Source organism: Cottoperca gobio, chromosome 1 (assembly GCF_900634415.1).
Source record: "Cottoperca gobio chromosome 1, fCotGob3.1, whole genome shotgun sequence".
Taxonomy (NCBI): Eukaryota; Metazoa; Chordata; class Actinopteri; order Perciformes; family Bovichtidae; genus Cottoperca; species Cottoperca gobio.
The window spans coordinates 12,975,364-12,994,301 of record NC_041355.1 but is presented as its reverse complement, the minus strand read 5'-3'; the positions used below and the strand labels follow the sequence as shown (position 1 = coordinate 12,994,301).

General features: G+C 40.6%; 1 protein-coding gene across 1 annotated transcript in view; it reads left to right on the top strand.

Moving 5' to 3' along the window:
- The window catches only part of LOC115007451 (ubiquitin carboxyl-terminal hydrolase 43-like), a 46,202-nt gene that overhangs the window by 22,029 nt on the left and 5,235 nt on the right, over window positions 1-18,938 (top strand). The window contains exons 6-13 of the mRNA XM_029430324.1: window positions 1,295-1,406; window positions 4,179-4,282; window positions 6,960-7,037; window positions 7,663-7,792; window positions 9,366-9,485; window positions 13,763-14,012; window positions 15,824-15,982; window positions 18,758-18,919. Of these exons, the coding sequence (XP_029286184.1) occupies window positions 1,295-1,406; window positions 4,179-4,282; window positions 6,960-7,037; window positions 7,663-7,792; window positions 9,366-9,485; window positions 13,763-14,012; window positions 15,824-15,982; window positions 18,758-18,919 (1,115 nt within the window). The remainder of the gene's footprint in view (window positions 1-1,294; window positions 1,407-4,178; window positions 4,283-6,959; window positions 7,038-7,662; window positions 7,793-9,365; window positions 9,486-13,762; window positions 14,013-15,823; window positions 15,983-18,757; window positions 18,920-18,938) is intronic.

The following is an 18,938-nucleotide window of genomic DNA, read 5'->3' as shown; positions in this document are numbered from 1 at the left end:
TCGGTGGAAAAGGGGGCTAAAAGGCTCTTTTGAACCCCGTCTCAGATTCCTTTTGAAAGGCCTAAACATGTCAGAATGGGACATTTGGGACTCATTTGTCCACATGATTTGTGTACATGGTAGTAAACATCTGAGTCTCTCTTTGTACTGTAACCATCCATCACCAACATTAAAGGTCAGTGCTCAGTCATTTTTTTGCCAGGATATTAAATCTTCCCTTGTATAAATAGTCCAAGAAACTGAATCAAATGGCACTAAACACAGACTGAAGTATTTGGACACCCTTACACCCCACAGATTTTGGTAACCTGGCTGCAGGGATTTGCTCCCTTTCGGTCAGCGCTCACAGTCTGCGCGCCGACAGGGGTTGAGGTCAGGGCCATTTCTTGGTCTAGCTAAACTCTTGTGAATATTAGAGACAGCAAACAACAGCACCACAAAGTTCAGCCTCCAAAATGACCATAGCATCGAATCAACACCTCTCTAAAACATTCCAACCTTCATGAAGGTTTTATTGCAGAGGTGTTGTTTTGAACTACATTGCTTTGAGCTAGGTGTACCTACAGTAATAAACAAGCAATTGAATGTATGTGTTGTGAACCTTGGAACTTCAATCTTCAGATATGTATTTCTAAATAATCTGTGAGAGAACCTGAAATACTTGACAAGCACAACTGACTGTGACATTAACCTCACATATAAAACCCTTTGATAAAGCCACGGCTGAGCAGTCGAAGGGAGCACTAGCCTCGAGTTAACCTCGAGACAGAGAACCCATTACAAGGCATTGATGCATTGATGATATACAGACTGGCTTCTCGGCTTTATTTGGCCCCTGACCCCACATAATGTCCCTTCAAGCTGTCAGTACAGGACACAAGGCGCTGACAGTAAAGCCTCACTGCACTTGACACCTGACAGCTTGACAGATGTGGTGAAGACACAATAAGTTGAAATGACCTTTATACTGGCACTTTCTCAACCTTCTTGGAAATTAATATATAATATTTTATAGTGTGGATGACTTTTAGTGTACCAATCTTTGTAATTTTACTGTCTTTCTTTCCATTTTCTTTCTCTTCTCCCTCTCCTCCCCTCTCCCTCTCCTCTCCTCTCCTCCCCTCCACTCATCTTCTCTCCTCTATCTCCTCTCTATCTCCTCCTCTCTCTTCTCCTCTCCTCTCCTCTCCTCCTCTGTCTTCTCCTCCTCTCCTCCCCTCTCCTCTCCTCCCCTCCCTTCTACTCCCCTCCCCTCTCACCTCCCCTCCTCTCATCTCCTTTCCTCCTCTCTCAGGTTTGGACCTCCATTCCTCATGCGTGAGGACAGGAGCATCTCCTGGGACCAACTGCAGCAGAGCATCCTCAGCAAGCTCTATTATCTGATGCTGAATGGATCTCAGGCTCAGGTAATGCCCACACTCCAAATAACCAATAACATGTCATCCACTCTATTGCTTTACCATGGACCCTTCACCTCAGGGGTTCCCGGAGCTTCTTGACTCCAGTGGACCAAATTAAAATAGCAGTGCAGAGCAGAGATTAGTTAGAAGTTTGATCAATTTTCAATAAGGTTGGGTTCTGTAAATTCAATAGCTCCCATTGTCTGATTCACATAAAATAACAACAAAGGTTAAACCACATAAAGTCCTTCAGATGCTTGATTTTCATGATTCTGATGATGATTTTCCTAATAAGAGCTCATTACTCTGCTGATACTTCAAAATAGATTTCCTACTTAGCATGCTGAGGGAATAACTGTGACTACAGCATCGCATTGTCTCCTCATTACTAATTACCTTTTGTGGCTCTCTTTTTTTATTCATACGTAGTCGTCACGACTGATAAAAACTGAAATTGAGTGTCCTGTAATTCATTCTGTGATGTTCGAGTGCATCAATCTCCTCATCTGTTTTACCGAAGACTAAGCGTGTATACTTCATTCATTCAGAGTAAAGAGAAATGTCATTTCTACTGCAAAACTGCGAATATTAAATTACATCTTTGATCAAAGAGTGCACCTCAGGACATGATATTCTCACACACACACACACACACACACACACACACACACACACACACACACACACACACACACACACACACACACAGTCCAAGGCTTTTATGGGAGAGTAATGATGGTTTTATGTGCTGAGCATACATTTAATTATGTCACAGCCCACTAAAAGCCCGATAACAGAAATGCTCGTCTTTGAGTCAATTGTTATTATTGTAAAATGTGTACTATTACTGCTACACTGGACACATTACTGCTACATTCCTGAATTAAGATTTACACAATACATCCGGTGATTCTGAAGTGTTTGTTTTCCCGGACAGCCAGTCTTGCATTTTAAAATCCACCGTCTACTTTCTCCTCCGCTCGGTATGCACTGAGAGCTTTAACGATGATCGCTGACGAGCACATCTACACTTCATCTGTTTCTCCATCGACGGCTCAAGTGATCTGCTCACCGTGAGCCGAAGCTCCACTCTCAAATACACAGACGCTACACAAACGCTGTCCCCCCCCACTGCTGGCCGTCAAGTTGCCATGGGCAACGCCATGGTGACGGGCAATATTTGAGGTGGCCTTATCCAGAGCGAGCCGGCATTTAAGCTTTTATAAGAAAAGAACTGCCTGTTATTTACTGATCACTATCTCAGTTTCTTAGTTACCTCTTACAGACCTGTCTTCCCAGATACAAACTCAAACTTCGCCCATTTCTCTCTTAATGAACACAATTACCTGTAGATTGAACAGATTTATTTATTTTTTGCTAAAAAGGCCACAATATCCTAAAGGTGCAGAGGTTACATTTGAATTCACTTTTTGTTTTTTTAAGGAAAATTTGAAAACATATGTAAAAAGTAAGAGTTGCTTGTGAGTTCACTGTTATCACTGTGTAATAAAGGCGCCTACAATAAACATAACAATACTGTTTATATTCTTCCCTTGACATGCAGCGAGTGTGTGTGAGTACTTTGCTGCATATAGTTTGTCCCTGCTTCTTCTTTATAAGAGGTTTTTGCGCCACCCAGAGGTTTATTCAGCAAGTCACAACGTTCGTTTTAGGGGGTATAAAAGGAAAACCAAATCCAGCTCCTCTTTCCCAGCCCTGATGTTCTGTAAACATAATATTATAATCAACCATGAGTTCAACTTTTACAATATACTGATGGAATAAATGAAAATAAAATCCCTAAGCTTTACTTAATTCTGTTTTCTACCTTAATCCTTAACACAAGCTGACAGTGTTGTATTAAAGGTAGTACTGATTCCTTACGGTTTGACCAGTTCATTTAATTACATAAGATACTCATTTTTCATTAAGTCATGACCCTGTCCTATAGTCAACAGCTGAGTGCTTTGCATATTCAGATGCTCAACGCATAAGACCTCCTAGGTTTAGTTTTGGGTCCACAAATCACTCATTGTCCTCGCTGGTGTTAACGGCTCTCCTTTAGGGCAGATCTCACATCTCAAGCAGAAGCTTGGGAATGCTTAACTCTCCAAAATGTACCAAACTCAGCCCATTAGCGTGAGGTGAATTGTCTGCTCTTCATTTTAGTGCAATAGATAGATAGGACCATCTGAATGTATGCTCACTCAGGCCCTTGAAAATAGAGACGATGCCTTTTCAATTTGCTGCTTCAGGCTCCTATTAACCAACTAATAGGAGCCTTATATGCGCTGCTGCACTTCCTATTCTCCAACGCTGGCCAGCTCAGAATGAACGCATTAGCAACCTGATTCTGCTCTCTGCTCCCTAATAGCTAAGCCCTCTTGTCTTTAATGCTGAGGCAGCAGTGGCTGTTATAATTCACCTGTAAATGCAATTTCCCTATTCCAGTGAGGAGCCAGCAAGACTAGTTGCCAGATATAAATGAGGGAGGTTGAATGCTTTTAACTGTTGTGGTGATGTTATGTATGTATCCTGCAGGATTCAGCTCCACATGAGAAAATAGTTGAAGTTTATATAGTTTTTTTTTAGTTACAGTTTTCAATAGTTGTCCAAAGGTTTCTTACAGGTGTTCTGTATTTCTAAATGATTTATTCACATCCACACACTCCATTCAAATGCTTTACAATACCTAAAGGGTATTTTGAAACTCATTGAGGTTTGTTTGCTGCACGAGGGAGCTCACAGCTGTACTAATGTCTGTTTCTCTCCCTGCAGAATGCTGGGGTGCTGTTCAAGATTAGAGTCGTGGGAGGAACGGCAACCTACAGCTACCTGTCCCCGCAGGACAGCAGGCCACTGTACCACCCTGCAGTTGACAGGTAGGACACACACATACTTACCCACACGAGACTCACACAAAGAAAAACAGCGGACTGTGATATACACTTACATAGACTCGTACCTAACAACATGTAAATTGTACAAAATGTAGCTATAAAGTCAGAGCCTGCATAATAGCATGTACATCCTATAATACAGTACACACACACACACACACACACACACACACACACACTCACACACTGAAACACTACTATGTTCCATGTGGTCTTTAAGACGGAATGATATAAACACAAAAAATATGCAATAATTACGTCTAAAACCTAAAGGCCTAATGGAAATTATATATATATATAATTAACTCTAACTCTATTTAAACACACATAGCAGACTAATACTCTATTGTATTATGCAAAATGTTACAAGTTCTGAAGGCAAATGGACATTAAAGGTGCAATGTGTAACATATGGCCATAATTTAGTTTAAAACATTCAAAAACTGAACTAACATTATCAAAAGAATGTGAGGAGATAACGGTTTTGACGTTAACTCAAAGAAGTTTATGTATCTGTTGCAGAGATATCTCCTGAAATTAGCAGCTAGTCCCGGCCTGACTGTCTTGTAATATCATTTGTTCATTTTGATATTAAACCAAACACCCGACTGCTATACCGGATTCTACCACTAGGTGTCTAACTTGACTCAGCAGCCGCTCCAGAGTGGATGAGTGAATGAGTGACTCCAGCCCACTTGTTTTTTCAGCTCAACTCTTTCTTCAGCTTCAAATCGTTTATTCAGGGGTGATGAGGCTCAAATTCAGCCAGCGCTGGCTGAAGATTATAAGATTATACTACATATTGCACCTTTTTAGGAGGATTACAAGGAATTCACCATTACACTCAACATAAGGCCTTTTTTTCCTGTGTGATTTAAAGGCATCCAGCTGAGGATCTTAGAATACATCTCTGCTGTTGTTCTACTGAGCTGCAGTGGAGGTCAGGCCTTCCACAAAGGAGCTAGGAAATGAGATTGTCTTCCAGATTAGACATTCAATAGGTGTGTGTGTGTGTGTGGATATTATTATTTCATTGAGAACAGTTTTGTATCGAAGTACAAATGCCCTACTTTGTACAAAAAAAACAATCACAAGAAATGATATTAGCCTGTCGATCACAAGCCTGAAGATTTGTGGTTGAATATCCAGAAAGTATTCCACTGGATCTCTGCACTAGTGAACAAACTTGCTTTTAATAGTATATCATTTAATTAAATGTTTTAATGTACGGCCCTGGTCAGCTTAGAGTGTAGCCACTTTGTTGCAAAATGATTGTTCTTTGTCTGCACGCTGTTGCAGAGTCCACAGTGTTCTGCAGTTTGAGTGTGCCACTAGAACATCAGTATACTTTTACAGGTTAATTGTCCTGCCGTTAGGTGTTGGCAGCAGTCTGGCTAATCAAAGCTCCTACTGCTGCTCCTTGAGATGGATTTAATTTCATTCCCAAGTGGCGTCCTGCTCACACAGAGAGCGGTCTTACATTTAAAGTGATCAAGTAGAAAGGTTAAATCAGGAAGACGAAGAAATGGTGGGATGGAGCATGACAGGCAGACACATTAGTTAATGGAATACCAAACAGTATCGATTTTGAAATTCAGGTTTGAAATTGTAATAATGAATTCATCATTTCATGACAGTAAAAGGTTATTGTAATAGTTGGCAATTGAATGATCTTTGTTATTATTTGGTATTGGTTATAATTGAACACTGTAAACACTACAATTATTCCAGTAGCACACTCCAGCCTCCATACTTTCCACACATGCAGAAGTGCATTCAATCGCACACACACACACACACACACACACACACACGCCTTAGTTTTTCAGATTCACGTCGCCAAGTAGCCCCATGACAATGAGAATTGATTTTGTGGGAGAGATCTTGTGTGCAACACCACCGAAGATAGGATTTCCCATTCATCCAGAGGCAACTGGTATTGGTTTGTGTTGTGTTGTTATGGTAGATCAATAGGTGGTTATTCATTATAGAGTTATTTAACCTTTCTGGAATGTTTTGGCATGTTATGTAAGACTGACATCTAGTGGTGATATTCAGTACAGACACATTTATGCAGTAAACGATGTTCACAGTAAACAATATTAAGACCGCAACATGAGTTGTACTTGGAAGATGGAGGAGAACTACTCACAGTGATGTTAATCACTATCCCACCCTGCTGGAAATCTCCACCCTGTCTCTTTACAGAATGCAGACGCTGAACAAAATCCAAAGAAATGGAACTTTGTCACGACTCCAAATGTTAAATCTACCTCAGCGTTGTTTGGCGGATGAACACTGATGCGGTTTCCTCCTGAGATCAAAGCGGTGAAGGAAAGCGCTGCAATACTGAAATGACACGTATTCGCTGGCTCAACATCAGACGTTGCATATAAATACATGATTTGAAGCCAGGTCTCACCAGAAGGGGGTCACACTGTGTCATCCAACTGTTGCCAGTGTATAAGCGTGTGTGTGTGTGTGTGTGTGAAAAGCATAAACAAATATTCAAAGGCGGTCTCATTGCATTTCAAACCGGTTTCAGCCTCCCAACGGTTTTGTGGTTTCAGGCTTTTGAAGATGAGGCACCTTCTACTTAAACCGACGAAACAAAGATCACAAGGTGTGTGTTTAAAGTTTGTATTTTGCTGTATCTTAGAGCTCTGAAGTGCTGCGGCCCCGGAGGACCTCCGCACCTTAAGGTCGTGATTGAGTGGGAGATCAAGATTAAAGAATGGTAAGCGCTGTGCACAAACATTTTAACTTCTTGTGCCGTATATACCAGGGTTCCCGCGGATCAATAAAAACTCTTAAAAGGCATTGAATTCATTTATCTGAAGGTAAGGCCTTATTTGGTATTAAAATGTCTTAAATCAATCTATAATAGTAGTTATAGATCATGACACAGATCACAAAATGAAGATTTGAAATCAGCAGGTGCCGATGTATTGCAGTTATCCACAGAAGATCACTTTGCGTCACTGAAATGAGTCTGCAGGTATTTTTGATCGCCAGTAAAAAGCAGTAAGCCTGCAGAGCGAAGCCCACAACTGACTGTTGATTCATGACAGTTTGTGCTGACGGTGTAGCTACAAGGGCAGGTGCGTCTCATTTAAATCCCCCGCCCACTTTCCCTCTGCTCTGTTTTTTTCTTATTGTAAAGTTGGTAAGTACATTAATAACTTTTGTTAGTGTATTTTTACCATTTGCTCGGGGTCTGTCAAATGGCACCAAAAGCTGAATGACAACAAGAATGTGTGTGTGTGTGTGTGTGTGTGTGTGTGTGTGTGTGTGTGTGTGTGTGTGTGTGTGTGTGTGTGTGTGTGTGTGTGTGTGTGTGTGTGTGTGTGTGCATGCTGCAGTCTCTTTGGCAGCATACAAGAGGAGGTGGTCAAGGACGCAGAGAGTGTGAGGAAACAGCAGCAGCAGCACCTGCAGCAGCACAGCTGTACCCTGGACGAGTGCTTCCAGCTTTATACCAAAGAAGAACAGGTGAGACTTCGACTTGTTGTCCCTCTTCGTCTTCTGCATGAAGACATTTTAAGAATAGAGTTTACGCTTAAATAATCCTGATACACTTGCTGGATTTAAATGAGAATTTACCTGACCTCTGACCACCCAAATGTCCCACTTAACCATCAGCGGTTGAGTTGCATTGTAGGTAATGTATTCAACAGGTTTTGACAAGGAGAGATATCGCGTGAAATAAAAAAGACCTTATGTATTTTTCTGTAAACTGGCGTGCAATGCTAAATATGTGTTGTACTGTTCGAAAATATAAGCAATGCTACCTTAGTTATAATTTTCTAATACTATATTAACATTAATGTTCTAAATGTCGTAAACTGAGAACATATTTTACAACCTGCAGTTGACCTCACCTGCACACTGTGACAATACATTCAGAGTAAATTGCCAAGTGACTTTCTACCAGTTAGTCATAGTTAGTAGTAATACGTCCTATGGCCAGAGTATGGCGGAACGTCCAAGAATAATGTCTGGATTGGATGCTCCAGATAGAAAAGAAACTTGGCAGTCAAAGAAAGTATTAATGTAAAAAGCAAACAAACAAAAAAGTGATCGATGGCAAGGACATGGATCACCAGGGGAGTTGAGCGGACTGAGAGGGACAAAGGTTCCGCACTCCTGCTTTAATTCATGTGTGATTGCTTGTCATGTTTGTTTACAGGGGCAACATGCAGAGGCTGACATTTCATATTCTGTTTTGTAATAACGTAGCATGAATACCATCTCTAAGGCAACAAAATGCCGCAGAACGATGTAAGATCAATAACAACATCTGATCCAGCTGTGCAGACTTCAGATGACACTTGATTGCCAAGGACGTCTCTTTTCTTTACAAAGACCTACTTATTTATTTTCCTCGGATCTCTTTAAGAGCGAGGAACTCTGAATAAGATGAAAATGAGACAAAGCGAAGGAAGTAGGATGTACCTCGCTCCCTTTTATTGCTCTCTCACACATTGCACACATGTGTAGTGGAATAGCAATCACATCTGTCATTTACAATAAGTTCTCTCATCAGGAACATAGAACAAGAGTTAATTCCATGAGTGTTGTTGTGGAGTAACTCCGCTGCCCACTGGAACTCGCTGCTCACCACAGCAGCACTGTGTTGCTGCGGGACAGGATGGTCGAGCCTACAGCTGGTTCTTCTCCTGCAATAAGGACGTTCAGTTAAATGAAGCACCAACATGAGACGAGTACATTTAATTTACTTGATCATATAGAATCTAAACATCTTATACATCGTATTTGGGAGAGAATTCAGAAGTGCCTTAAACTTACATTCTTTCTAACAGCCAGAAGGGTAGGACTCACTGAGTTTCTCCCACGGTGAGTTCCAGGAAATACCAGAAGAAAGAAAGGGAAAGTAAACATGTTCAGGCTTAATAACCCCCGCTTCCATATAAGTACAAATCATGAAATGAAGTAAATATGCGACATTACATGACAAAAAGATCACACCTAATACAAATCTTATATTTCTACTAGCAATTGTTGATTGTTGATAGCAGTTGATTGATTCTTTGACTGATTCCAGCTTGCTCCAGACGATGCCTGGAAGTGTCCCCACTGTAAGCAGCTTCAGCAGGGCATGGTGAAGATGTGCCTGTGGACTCTCCCTGACATACTGATCCTCCATCTCAAGCGCTTTCGACAGGTACATGTGGCATAAAATGTTGAAGACAGAAACTCTAGTGAAGCTTGCATTAATTAATTTATCTTTTTAAAGCACCTGTAGTTCCCCTCAGCTCTGCAGAGCGCTTACGTGCGCTTTATTTTTTGAGTTCATTTTCAGCACAAAGACAAAAACTCTGCCAGCACTTAAACACAACTCCAACTGAATGCTAATGTTTTCCAGCTTTGGTGGATATATGTGATAAGGCAATTGTTTGTTCACACGTTTCCCCAATACAATAATAATAATCAGAATCAGAAGTAAGTTTTCACCTACAAGGAATCTTCTGTGGTACGTAGGTGCTAATCGTCAAATATATAATAAATTAACATTATATACAAAATATATACAGAAGGGACACATTTTAGGCTGTAGACAATGTGCAATATACAATATAAGCATTACGTTAATGTAACGTGTAGAGGGGGGAGGGAGAGAAAGTGTCAGCGGGGGTCTCTGGCCTTGTTGATGATGCCGACTGCAGAGGGGAAGAAACTGTTTTTATGGCGAGAGGTTTTGGTCCTGATGGACCGCAGCCTCCTGCCGGATGGGAGTGACTCAAAAAGTCTGTGTCCAGGGTGGGAGGGGTCAGCTGCAATCTTACTGTGTCCTGGAGGCGTGCAGGTCCTGGAGGGATGGCATATTGCAGCTGATAACCTTCTCCGCGGAGCGAATGACACGCTGCAGTCTGACCTTGTCCCGCTCAGTGGCAGCATTGTGCCAGATGAAAAGTGACTCTTTAAGCTTTTTAGAATGTAATCTATGCTTTGGGTTTTATTGATTTTTGCTGTGCTCTTGCCTTCTGTGAGGAGTGAAAGTAACAAGATGATAAACAACTGAATAGCTAACAGGATTGAAGAAAATTCTCTCCTAGTAATTGTAGCATCCAATATTTTTTGCAGAGAATACAGATTGAGGTGACAGTTTGAGAAGATATCATCCTCTCTATGCTGTTTATACTTTTAGTTTCACAATTACATGGATAAATGGTAAATAAATATGGTTTTGTGGGATATATACTAATTACAGTGCATTAGCTTTTGTAGGTATAGCTTTAAAACGGTGTGTGAAAACAGCCAGACCACTGATCACCATGCATTATTGAAGATATGTCAGCATCCAGCATCACTTTGTAAATCATAATCACCCCTGGCATCTTGTTGTTTTTAACAACCTCAGTGAAGTGAAGTCAGAATCCACCGTTTACAAGTGCATTTCTGGCCAGACATGTGTGTGAGCCCACATATACAGTAGCTTGTGTTTTGTGCATACTGACTGCTTATTGAATGGCAGAACATAGATGAATGCAACTATACGACTGAGATGAGTGATAAATATCCTGCTGCTCTTTGTCTCTGGGCAGCAGGTCAGACACGGATGCTTCCCCCCCCCCCCCCCCCCCCCCCCCCCCAAGACACACATAAAAATACATCTACTGTGCCAACTCCTCTGTCAAGGGCATGACTGTCCATGTTCAGGATTTTGACTAGTAAAATAAATACAAATATATTTGTGGAATAAAGAACCACTACCGTGCGCACTGAGTGCCCTGCGGAGTCGCAGAACAACATTTTCATGAATTGAATATGTATGCATGTTTTTTGTTCTCTCAAAATCGCTACTAAATCTTTTTGTTCTGTCTAATATCTATGTTATGTTGCTCTGAAAACATCTCCTTCAAACAACTGAATGTATTGAAGTTTCCCTCCAAAAACTACATTTTACAAAATAATGTTTTAAAACATCATGATAACGTGTCGCCCAAAACTATTTTAACTAAATAGAGCTTGAACTCATCATAATGGAACTCAATGGAACCTCGCTACATTATTGTTAGCTGTTATTTCACCTTAACTAGCTCTCCTCCTGTCAATTTCAATAAGGATTAGTTGGTCACAATGTGGCATTATCAGGGAAAAGAATTAGGCGCACCCCCTGGACACAATTTGGTATAGACTTGTCAGTTCACGTGACGGACGTTTGTACTTTTTAATACAGACACCTTTTTTATTGGGATATTTACTTGGAACGTTGTGTCGTTGCAGCCACTTAAGAAATTCCAATAGAAAACAATGCAACAAAACCGATTTGTTGCTGAAGCTCGCTCAGGTCGTATTCCTTGCGGTAACATCTCATTGAGTAGTCGCGTAGTCTCATTCTCAAGAGAGACCTGATGAACAGGGTATTTTTGGTGGTCAAAGAGCACATTTCTGTGGCCACGGCCGATCAGAACTCAGAGTTAATGTTGAACCCCCGCTGATTTGAGAAGGAAATCTGCATTGCTTTCTTTTGTGTGAATGAACAGTATCTAATCTGTCTTTTATCACAGTGTAGGTGATTTACTTGCTATGTTTGGTGTGTCCAAAACTGTACAGTGTGACTATTAAATTCCTAACTGGTACTCAATTAATTGGCACAGAGGGTGGTACCTCATTGAAGCTATATCTGTGTTTGGATTTGTGATGAGTGTCCAATAAGATTAGTATCTCATCATTTGTGTCCTCATCACAATAGATCAGATATCTTGGAGCTCGTACTTAATGTAAACACTGTAATGATACGTAGGTCAACCCTATAATTGTAAGTGCTGAAACAGTTACTTTCCCCTTAATTTAATCACTTATTGTTATTCTAACTTGCATAGACCACACATGAACAAAAACACACACACACACACACGTGTCTATCGGCTCTACCTCTGCCAGCCCCAACCAATTCATGTTCCAAATGCCTCTAACTATAGACTTTTAGACCAAATTAAGTTGTCAAAAATAAACATGTTGTGCTGCTGCTTTTGTCACACAGTCACTTAACTCTTCAGCGACGTCGTGGAGAGTACTACTCAGTCAGTGAAAACACTTCTATAATTTATTCTGTGGTTTCTTGAAAAGTCTTTCTAAAGTTTAAAAAAATAACCGTCTCCATCAGGGTTATCTCGGCTTTGATCTCAGACTACAAAATAAAAGAGAGCCTGCTTTACAAACTGGAGATGTGGGGTTTGAAAGTGGTGGACATTTAGGAGGCAGGAGGTGTTTAATAAAGGCTCATATTGAATTGCATTATGGGAAGTGCTTGACCCAGGGTTAAGGTGAACAGGTGATGTTTAAGTCATATCTTTCAATCGTCCATCTGACAGGCTGCAGCGTTGCAGACATCCTGCTGTCACTACACCACCTCTGTAGACATTATGAGTCCCCCGGTTTTAATGACACACTTACAACAAGGCCATCTCATTATGTAGAAGTCTACATCATAAATACTGTAAAATAGAAAATTATTTTCTTCATTGAAAACATCGTTCTCTGTAATCAGCGTTAAGTCCGTGTACAGAGTTAAAGGGTTTGAGTTTGTACAAGTGCTTTACTTTTTTCTTTCTTTTTTACATAAATGCCCATCGAAATACTTGTGCATGTCCCTGCAGGTTTAATTTAATTTCACAGCTGGCACTGTCACAGAACTTCAGACTCTTTGACTCGCCACGTACCAAGCTCTGCCTCCACCTTTGCATAAACAAGAAGGTGGCACCATGTCATGACCATCCCTCCTCTGACTAATGTGATTGGTTTCAGCTTCTGTATTAGAATTCAGTCAATCACTCTGTTAGACTCTGTGCCAGGGACCAGCTCTGCCTAGGAGAATTAACCAGATGCCAGGGATCCTCACAACACCGTTTCTACGGTTGTGGGGTTTGCAGCTTCCATTGTGAAAAAGGTTGTTTTTCTTTTTTGGGATCAATTATTTATTTATGTTTAGACATAAAGCAGAGTGTAATGGCACACCTCTCTTGCCGCCCAACTCTGGAAAAAGAATTGACTGAAAATAGTTATGAAAAGTTGGATATTGATAAAATAATGTATTACTATTTTTTTTGCAAATTGCTTATCTTAATGCCAAACAGTAAAAAGGTATCCGTCTCACTATCTTATTCAATATGTTGGAAAATATCAAATTTGGTAGGTTATGCTGCAACACCACTGATAAGGTGGTCAAAAGTACATAAACATGCTGGGAAGTTACATCATATAGACACTGGTGCAGCTTGTTTCCTTCCCCATTTGAATATGATTCAAAACTGTCATTTTTATCAGTGTTTTATTTTAGGCGATTTATTATTATAATGTTTTTACTGCAACATTATTCTGAAAACTGTTTAAATCAATTCAGTGTTGAGTTGATTTCTGTTCCATCCAATCCTCATAGATAATTTTTCATACCTGAACATATATGTGCTGTATTTATGAACTATAAATGTTTAACAGGTAGGCGAGCGGAGAAACAAGCTGTCCACCCTGGTGCGTTTCCCCCTGACTGGTATGGACATGGCCCCCCATGTGGTGAAGAGGAGTCAGAGTATGAAGAACCTGAACTTAGGGGCCTGGCCACCACCATGGAAGGAGCCCTCAGGCCAACATCACCAACCTGCCGACTTGATCCTCCCCCACGACTATCTGTACGACCTCTACGCTGTGTGTAACCATCATGGAGGAATGCACGGGGGACATTATACCGGTATGGAATTGGGTGCTATAATACAAGATATACTATGTAGTAACTCAGTCTTTTAACGGTTTTCCAAATGATATAGTTATGGTAACTTACTTAACAAAAGTGTTTAATGGGTGTGCAGTGAAAGGTGGCATGAACATAGCTATCTGGACTGTTTTATGTGCAAGTTGTTTTTGAGTTGTAGTTTGGCATTTGGTCAGGCTGTGATTTTATTCTATATATTTTGGGGAGGTGTTTTTAAGGGTTGTTTATTAACTTTAAGGGTAAAAGACCTTGGTTGGTGAGCATAATGTTACATTTTGTTTTAACGGATGATTTAAATTGCAGATATACCAAAAATGTTTTGCTTCCAATGCTGTACTCTTGGAGCGAGTGGGGGCATGAAGCCAGGCTTTTATTCTGGAAGATGTGTTTAAGATGTGCGATGCCTTTTTCGGTTTATGTTTTCCGAAATGTAGTGTTTTTAATTGTTACTTATAAAAATCAGGATTTGTCAAGATGGTAGTATAATTACATGGTGGTGTTTGTGTTGTCCATTAGGCTGTCAGAGTTAGTGCTGCTGTTAATGTTATGAAATATAATAAAATAATAAGGATGGCGTTTAATAGATTGGCTGAGAAATGGTAAATGTGAATGCCTTTACAAACTGTTCTTTATCTGACCACGTTACATCTGATTGATTGTAATGGACCCATTTGAATATGTACTGAAGCTGATTTGCCAGGGAGTAATGGTTAAAATGTTGAGCTTCAAGTCCCCCTTTTTGTTTTTGTTATTCAAAGAGTGGCTAGCTCAATTCACCAAGTCTTGTTTTCCCTGTAGAATTTAGGAAGTATTGTCATTTTAACGGTGGGTTTTCTGTCCATAAGGGATAGTGGTATTCACTGGAGGAGTGAGTCCTTTTCCGTCCACACTGTTTCCTTCCACTCAACTTTCTATGGATATGTTTGGATACAGCACTCTGGGAACAGCCAGCTTCGTTAGCAATGACCTTTTGAGGCTTCCCCTCCTTGTGGAGCGTGTCAATGACTGTCTTCTGAACAACTGTCAAGTCAGCAGTCTTCCCCATGATTGTGAAGCCTGCTGAACCAGATTGAGACCATTTAAAGGCTCGGGAAACCTTTGCAGGTGTTTTGAGTTCATTAGCTGATGAGAGTGTGACGCCGTGAGTCTACAATATTGAACTTTTTCACGATATTCAAATTTATTGAGATGCACCTGTAAGTGTAACATCCGGGTTTGAATCCAGCTTTGGGACCTGTGTTGCCTGCAGCAGCATTGTGACCCTAAACGTACCCTAATAGGTGTTGCATCATTTTACTCTCCAACATAAAAGTCAAGGAATAGCCATATGTAAGTACAATTATGATAGAATGTGTATATATATTTATTTTTTTAACTCTTCGGGCCACATTGTGAGGCAGTCATTTCCATCTCTAATCTAGTGTTACGTTCCTTCAGCTCTTGGGAGACACTGGCCGGTATCATTTCAGGCGACTGGCAGAGTGGGACACTTGACACACATTTGAAGCAATATGGTCTGTAATTGCAGGGGTTAGGGTTAGTGAAGACAGATACACAGCGATGAGGTTAATATGTCGGTGTCGGTTATTCAATGTGTTTACAAGTTAAAGGGCAAGACTGGCTTTAACAAATCCCATGACGAGATGAAAACCAGCTCTGAATAAAAGTATTATACATGCAGCAGAATGGAAGTGTTGCTTGACTTGATGTGAACACTTTCTCATAATTGCCATTAAGTTACGTATGTTCAGGTGCCCATTGTTTATACTTGTTGTCATTGTATAATCCAGCTTACTGTAGGAACTCAGTGGACGGACAGTGGTATAGCTACGATGACAGCAGCGTGGACTTGGTGCCTGAGGAAGAAGTATGTACCAGAGGAGCATACATTCTTTTCTACCAGAGACGCAACACCATTCCTCCATGGTCGGCCAGTTGCTCCGTCAGAGGTATGCTATCAAATGACTAGCAAACAGGAATTAATGGATAAAATAAAGCACATGAAAGTAATCAAACAAAATGATTAAATCAGCTGAAATTCACCATTTTTGTTTGCACAATAACTGCACTTTCACTATACATACGGTGGAGAAAGCTGTTCAGTAATGGAATACTGTAAGAATATACATGTTGTTTCTGTAAAGATATCAGTTGTTATCAGTTATCATTGTCATAGCCTCCTTTGTAATCCCTGCTTCACTGCTTCCCCCTATGTGAGTTGCTAGGATACTGGTTCAGAGTAACAACATGTTCGTACACACACAAACTGAATTGGTAATCACAAAGTTTGAGGAACTCTTTGTAAGTCACAGACACTCTCTCGTTGAAATCACTTGAAATAAATATCAGCTCATAAAACTTTAAATATTGAAAACAAAGCCTTGAGTCACATTGTTACACATATTTAGGAGTACTGTGAGAGCAAAAGATGAGACACTATTTGTGCAGGAGGGGGGGGCATTGAGCATCTGGCCTCGGGACTGTTGCTGTTCATCAGAAAAATTCAGAAATTACCTAAATACCAAATGAACAGAAGACACAATAGCGCGGTTTTCCACTAGTAAGTCAGTGCATGGTAGTAAATGTCAGTAGATGTGTAACAGTATTAACTGGCCATGGCTGGTCAGTGGAGGTCATGCTCATACAGATCCCACAAATGTCAGAAGGCCTCTTCTTATGTTGGGTTTTACCTTCTATCATTTTGAACTGTCCACTATACAGTTCATATAGTACCATACATGTCTGAGAGAGCACTATTTGTACCTGCTGTCTGGAAAGGGCACACATGTTCTCCACATTGTGTGTGTGTGTGTGTGTGTGTGTGTGTGTGTGTGTGTGTGTGTGTGTGTGTGTGTGTGTGTGTGTGTGTGTGTGTGTGTGTGTGTGTGTGATCAAACAAACTCAGTTCCCTCTAAAAGGAGTTCACTTGAAAGAGACCAGAGTGAAGGTTAGGAAGAAAACAATTGTTCTTCACATTTAGTTTTTTGTGCCATCTTGTATATCTGCCCGTAGTTCCTCACATGTACATACAAAGTAGAATTACATCCAAAGATGGAGGCACATGGTGCATTATTTTCCAGTCTAGTGTCATTTTTACACCACGTCAGATAAAAAATCTCTTAAAACACTCACTTCTTCCCAATGGTTCAGTTGACAGGACATTACATGTAATGAAACTTACTGTGAGCAATGGGTTCCAACATGAACTCAAAAGTGTTTTTCTTATTTCTTTTCTCACTGGTTCAAGATTGATATGGCTCAGTTAGAAAAAGATGCTGTCACCTAATGTCAGTTTAGCAACTTTTAAATCCATGTTAAACTTGTAATAAATAATAACCAAGATTTTTATTTTTACTTTAAATTGATTATTTAGTGATGAATATTTAATGTTCTAGAGAAATTACTTAAGATTTGAAACCAAGCAATGAGGCGCAGGCCCATTGAATTGCCGGTAACCCTTGTTGACTTCTTGCTTCTTCATTTCTTCTTTTGGTTGTACACTTATTGGAGAATACTGCAGCGAACGACACGTTTAGCATTAACATCTTTGTGTGTGCTTGTAGCCCTTGCACCATCTTTGGAGGGGCGATCCACGATGCTGCATGCGAGGAAAACAATGCCTCCTTCTCCCACTCCATATGGAGGAGAGAGACAGAGATGATGCATTGAGGGGATTTGAACAGCTCAATTATGGCAGACCTCCATCAATTAAAATTTTACTGGCTGGAGTACAGAAGATAAGGAAGCCAGGAATCTCAAATAAAGAATATAAAAGCTTTTAATGACACATTTAATGACACATGTTTGCTCACAACACTGGTACAGTCACAAAACAACATTTTTCCCCAGTGTCTTCACTCAACTAATTTGCAAGACGTGTAATACGTTGGAGGAAGAGTGTGTTTAGTTTGTGGTATTACTACATTTAGTTGAGTAAAGGATTTGAATAATTACTACACCACTGCTCCACCACATCCAGTAATGGAACTGGAGTAGATATCTCCCTGAGTGTTTATGTTTATACAAACCTCATATAACTGAAACTGACATCAGAGATATATCTTTTGGATTAACTGTTTTTTAAAGGAGAACAAAAGTTGTATAAAGCTTTTTGTGGCCCAAACAGAGCTGCGCAATATCTGATGAAGTGCCTCTTATGTTATGTCACTTGAGTCAACATCCGTTGGGTCTGAAGACTACAAGTTTGAAAACGAAAAAAAAACCTTTTGTGTGTTGTTAGAAAGAAGTGAGTTTACAAGACCTGTGTAGCCCCCTCCTCATTTATGATTGAGGCTATCCGCTCAAAGCTACATTAGCGGCCATTAGTGTAACACACCTGTATCTTCGATGTGGTCCTGGAGACGCCTACTGTATCGGGAACTACCACAGAAGCAGTTTTGAGTACTTTGCCATGATTGTATATGTTTGTTTGTCTGTCTGTGTACAGTTTGTGTGACCGCGACTGTAACCATGCAAGATGCAGTCATGAAACTTTACAGATGTGTAGGTTAGATCAAAATGAAGGCTGAATTTGAAGATGGATGTGGAGCAAGGACGCCAGAAGTAGTGGGGTGGGAAGTGGAAAAGGGACCATTGGCCCCTCTGCTGTACGCCCCTGGCCTGATTTGGCGTTCACGGATGGTGTGATCCCATCGCAAGATGGCCCCTAGTTTATGGTTTGTATTCCCCCTCTGATCCCTCTCTTCCCTCTGTGTGTCTCACAGGATCCACAAGTTCATCCATGTCAGACCACTGGCTAATCCGGCTGACAGGGGATAGTAAGAGAGGCAGTCTGGTCTCTCGATTATCTACCACCTGCCCATCCTCCTTGCCTGACTCACCAGAGTCTCCGGTGTTCTTGGAAAACAGTTCTAAAGAGGAAAGAGGTAAGGGGTCCCACTCAGT